Source organism: Miscanthus floridulus, chromosome 5 (assembly GCF_019320115.1).
Source record: "Miscanthus floridulus cultivar M001 chromosome 5, ASM1932011v1, whole genome shotgun sequence".
Classification (NCBI taxonomy): Eukaryota; Viridiplantae; Streptophyta; class Magnoliopsida; order Poales; family Poaceae; genus Miscanthus; species Miscanthus floridulus.
This window is the reverse complement of record NC_089584.1, coordinates 86,488,507-86,493,765: the sequence shown is the minus strand read 5'-3', so window position 1 is coordinate 86,493,765 and position 5,259 is coordinate 86,488,507. Positions and strand designations below refer to the sequence as shown.

At 45.3% G+C, this 5,259-nt stretch overlaps 1 protein-coding gene across 1 annotated transcript; it reads right to left on the bottom strand.

Moving 5' to 3' along the window:
- Positions 1-852: 852 nt before the first annotated feature.
- LOC136452516 (GTPase activating protein 1-like) lies at positions 853-2,696 on the bottom strand. The gene is made up of 3 exons (XM_066453127.1): positions 2,474-2,696; positions 2,115-2,210; positions 853-1,376 (listed from the first exon to the last, which is right to left on the bottom strand). Exons 1-3 carry the CDS (start codon positions 2,585-2,587, stop codon positions 1,089-1,091), a joined length of 498 nt encoding a protein of 165 aa, XP_066309224.1. The 5' UTR covers positions 2,588-2,696; the 3' UTR covers positions 853-1,088.
- Between the last annotated feature and the right edge of the window lie 2,563 nt (positions 2,697-5,259).

Here is a 5,259-nt window from a genome sequence, read left to right as displayed (position 1 = left end):
GTCCACTACTGAAGGTCACTAGATGAGATTATCTCTTTCTAAAGAAAGTGTTGGCTATCATCAGGTCAAAAGCTACCGCGAAGTCCAAAACTTTCTCCCCCTCCTGATTCCTACTACCATACCCAAAACCTCCATGAACTACCTCAAAACCTGCGCTTATGGTACCTACATGCCCATTAAAATCTCCTTCTATAAAAAGCTTCTCACTATTAGGTACAACTCTAATTAGGCCATCTAAGTCTTCTCAGAACTGTCTCTTAGCACTCTCGTCAAGGCCTACTTGGGGGGTATACACACTAATTACGTTCAAGACCATATCACCAATGACAAGCTTCACTAAGATAATCCTATCTCCTTGCCTTCTCACTCCCACCACACTATTCTTAAGGCTCTTATCAGTCAAAACTCCTCCATTTCTGTTCGCAACTGTCCCTGTGTACCAAAGCTTGAAACTTGTTCATCTCCATTAGAATGGCTAGGTTTAACGTTGGCTCGCCACGTCTATCACAACCCTCCTCCTTTACCAGGGCTTGGGACCTGCTATGTTGAGACAACATAGACGGAGTTATCTAAAACTCTTTCAACTATATACAATACTTCCTCTCTCCAAAATAAGTTAACTTATAAAGCTATGTCAAACAATTTTAAATCTGATCAACTTTATAATAGAAAGTATCAATATCCGTGACACAAAAAAAGGACACTGTAAAACTATATTTCAAGGAGTCTAATAACAAATACTTTGAATCATATATATTGTTACTTTTTTGTTCTAAAATTTTGGTCAAATTTAATATAGCATGACTTAAGACAACCCTGGAAATTGATTTAAATGAGACGGGGATCATCGTGTGTACGAAACGAGCTTAGTACATGCATTGTACACATTTTATATAGTCTTGATTGTCAAAGGTTTATGCACATACATTTCGCTGACGCTATTTACTAAGCGCCAACGCAACCAAAACTCCTTACAAACAACTGATGGTTCTACGCGCGTCCACACGCAAACCACTAGTTCTTTTCAAGTAGCAAAGAGTTGGGATCCCTGAAAACAGCAGGGAAGGCAGAGCTCAGGCTGGCCTCCCTCATACACCTCTAGAGCCAGGGAGGTCGACCCACTGAAGCTGGAGCTCTATTTCCCCGCACTCTACGTTCCTTAGCCGTAGAACCAGGTCCTGCTTCACCTTCCCCTCCGATACATATATCGAGCTCTCCTCTGCAAGGCAGTTCTGTCTGTTCGGCACCAGTTTCTTTACTATGGTTTTGTCGGCAACATCCTGGAGTTTCATCTTCACAACCTCGACTAATGGGCGGATGTCCACCTCTGCATTACCCATTGTATCATCAACGAAAGTGTCCTTGTCATAAACTTCCTGAAAATGAGAGAGAGAGTTACTTGTCAATATGAGTGTTTCTCTCTTTAAGAGATTTGGAAAATGAAGTCACGGTGTGTAATCTAAGCTATGAAATAGTCTTCTGAAAGGACATGGACTAAGTGTTTCAAGTTTCAACTATGAAAGTTCAAGGACAGCTATTTTCTAGCTCAAGTTTGCATCTCAGCCCTCCTAGGCTCCTACCGAAGTTCGCCAGACATTCATATTTCCCTTTGAGGCTCAAATAGTCAAATATCAAAACCACAGGGAGCCTCAGGAAACTAGTACACTCAACCTAAGAAGCTTAAAAGATCCTAAACATGGCTTAATTTGAATTACATTTAGCTGGCACCGGCAAATTACAAGTGTGCATCAATTCAATTGATCAGTTACATATAAGAATAGACAAAGTTAATTTCCATAATATGGAAGTTATTCAGTAAGATTCAGCGAAAAGATAAAAGGCAAATAATTACTCCCCTCCAAGTAGTGACTGCAGGCTGAGTTAGCATTTACTACTAGTATATCAGGAGACACCTGATTTTCACAGTGTATGAAACATGGTTGCCCATATCAATTCTAGTACAGATAACAGCGACACTTGCACATATCGAGGAAGACTGGTACTTCTTCCTTTGTTACTCGTTTGCTCAGAATATTTGCAGAGTTTAGAAAGGGTAAGGGCAAAAGAACCCAGACAACAGATTTGGGTAAGGAAAGGTGGAAGTGTATGCATACCAGTCTGACAGGAACTGCAGGGTCTTCAATAGAGAGCGTGAGTTCTTCGTTCCATTCCGGATTGGTACTCTTCTTTACCACCCGTGTCTTCAGTTTCTGTGGATTGTTGAAAAAAATAATCACGATTCTGCGCACGCATGTGTGAAAAAAAGACAGACAACTTCATAGGGGAACGAACTCCAAACAGGGAAAATAAATTCAGTAGCGTATTAGTCGTCGTCTCTGCTGTAGACCGGGCGGGGATCGATTCGAACGAAGTTCGACAGATCTCGTGACGGACAAAACCCACCAGTAAATCAAGGCAAACTTCAATCGCCTGTAGAAAAGAAAAGGAGGGGAGGAGAGGAGGAGGAGCGGACCTGCTTGCCGATGCGAACGACGACGTAGGGATCGCTGGATCGGAGGTCGCGGATGGCGAGGCTCACTCCCCTCAACACGCGCACCTTCACCAGCCCGACGAGATGGTGCGGCATGGTGGTCTCCCTCTCCTTCACCACCAAGTTCTCTCTCCTCCCCGCAGCCGCCGCAGGTCTTCTCGGTTGTTGTTTCTCGATGGGTTTCTGCGGTTCTATTCTACCTGCCGAATACGTATTGCCGCGGTGCTTGACGCCCCCAGTGGACCTCTTCTTCTCCCACGGTGGGCCCCGCGGTCCCACCCCTCCTGCTGCACTACACCTACACCAGACAGTGGGCTCCCCGGGTCGGAATTCTTGTGGGCGTAGACTATTCGTCCGTTACGTTACGACCTGGTCCTGGCTCTTGTGGGCGTAGACGGGTTTGATCCGGTCGCTGCTGCTGCTCCACAGATGCAGAAAAGCGGCAGGAAACGAACATCGTTGTGATGACACGGTAATTTTGGACGGAACGATCGGATGGAGCCTTCCTGGCACGGTGCTGGCCGGCGCCTGCCGTGGTCTCACGTCCGGCTTGAGGGCGAGCACTCCCGCTCAGCCTCTCGCGCCGGCCGCTGCTGCATGGTCGCGGTCGCACCCAGGGCGGGGGATGACGAGAACCGACGCGGCTAACGCTGCCGCCGCCGCCGCCGTCGCGTGCGCCCCGCCGGCGTGCGGCCGCGTCATCAACGCCATCATCATCTCCATCGCCGCCTCGTCGCGCTTCCAGCCGATCGCCGGTGGACGTCGTCGGCCTGGTCGTATGCCCCCGCCACCGACGTTGACGCCATCGGAGGAGGAGAAGTAGCGTGCGAGGAGATGGTGCGGCGGCCAGGAGGTAGGGGCGGCCTGGATCTGCCACCGTGCCTCCTGGATGGAGGCCGAGCGCCGCCTCCCGGCCTACGCCGCCGCCGCAGGGGACAAGGCTGCCTCCCTCCGCGCTTGCCTCACCGACGCCGCCGCATCCCACCTGCGCCTCACAGCCATTGCTCTGGCCCGTGTTCGTGGTGTCGTTTACCCTGTGTGCGAGGTTTGCTGTTTTAAGTAGGGATGAAAACGGATCGGATACGGACGGATATCACCGATATTACATTTGTTTTCATATTTTTGTCTGTATTCGGATTCGAATACGGATAGTGTCAACTATGTCGGATAGGATACGATTGGATATTGACATTATAAATATGCGATTTGAGTATTCGGATACGGATATGGTATCGGATGTTGGATATCTGGACTCGGATACAGACAGATCTCACCCTCTCTAAACGGATTCGATTTCAAATACGGTCGGAAAATATCCGTACCGTTTTCATCCCTAGTTTTAAGCAATGAAAGGCGGGAGGCGGGAGCAGCAGTCGGCACCCGCGCGCAGGCCGGCTCCAGCAAGCTGCTGGCAGCCGGCAGCCGGCAGCCGCAGGGCGCAAGAGCTGCAGCAGGCACGCCGCCGGCACCTGGCGCAGAGCTGCACTCTGCAGAGGCAAACGGCAACCGGCAACAGCGTAGCAGGTAAGCAGGTTTTTTTTCAGTAATTCGGTTCCTCAGATTTCGTTGTTTTGGTCAGCCATCGTGCTTAACAGAGCTATAGCTATTGTGTTTTCGTAAATGTTACCTACATTTGGGGTTTTCATTCTAGGCTAGAAGCCTAGAAGATATCAGGCAGCATGCAAATAGTAACATGATAGTGATGCTGATTCGAAACAAATGTGATCTTTCTCATAGACGTGTTGTCAGTTACTACGAGGGAAGGAGAACAGGGCCAAGGAGGCTGGTCTGGTCTTTTTATGGAGGCATCTGCACAAAACATCGAGGAGGTGATTTTTTTTACCTACTACAATACTACCTAGTAGGGCCAAGGAGGCTGGTCTTGTTTTTTTTTTAGTAATTCAGTTCCTCAGATTTTTTTTTTACCTACTACATGTTTACTACCATCAATCGCAAAAAAAAAATGTTTACTACCATCCCTGACTTCAATCATAGATTTGTTTTATCCGGTTGCTTGCCCCTTCATCACTTGTTTTAAGTAGCCATCTATTATAAAATTATATCTTCTAATATTACTTTACTAGGTTGTCAATCCCAAATGAAGATGTCACAGATGCTTGTTGGTACTACACAACATTACTACTAGAATAATACTAAGTAGTTCTTTCTCATTTTATATGACTAGAAAGAATATATAAATATATGATTAAAAAGGATTTGCAAGCGCACAGATAATATACCATTGTAGCATTTTAACCGAGAGTATTTCAGGTATCATTATTTATATTTTTACCACATGGAAGGACTAGCATGGATATGTACTAATAACTTATACTATTGAAGGAGAAATAAACCACAACCAGTGTTCTACTCATAACAAGAGTAAGTCATAGGATAAGATATATATATATATATATATATATATATATATATATATATATATATATATATATATATATATATATATATATATATATATATATATATATGATAAGTATTGATCAATAATAATGATAAATCACTCAGAGTACTCCTTTCTATGGCATTAGCATGGTCAGGTAGAATATTAGAGGAATAATTTCTAAGTTATTCTTAATTACAAGTCAAAGCATACATCGATTAGTACAATTATACCTAGTAGTCATTGCTAAGATCATGCTCATATCTACACATAAGGGATATTACTAAGGAAGGTTAAGAACAGATCTTGCTCTTCCTTCGTAACCAGAGCCTACGTGCACCTATATTCGGGGAGTGGACTACAAAGG

Bases quoted from the DNA above. Each gene is read 5' to 3' on its own strand.
- LOC136452516 (XM_066453127.1), bottom strand. From the start codon at position 2,587: ATGCCGCACCATCTCGTCGGGCTGGTGAAGGTGCGCGTGTTGAGGGGA. The intron at 2,211-2,473 runs GTCCGCTCCTCC...AACAATCCACAG, and splicing joins TCGTTCGCATCGGCAAGCAG to AAACTGAAGACACGGGTGGT. The intron at 1,377-2,114 runs GTATGCATACAC...TCTCATTTTCAG, and splicing joins CTGCAGTTCCTGTCAGACTG to GAAGTTTATGACAAGGACAC.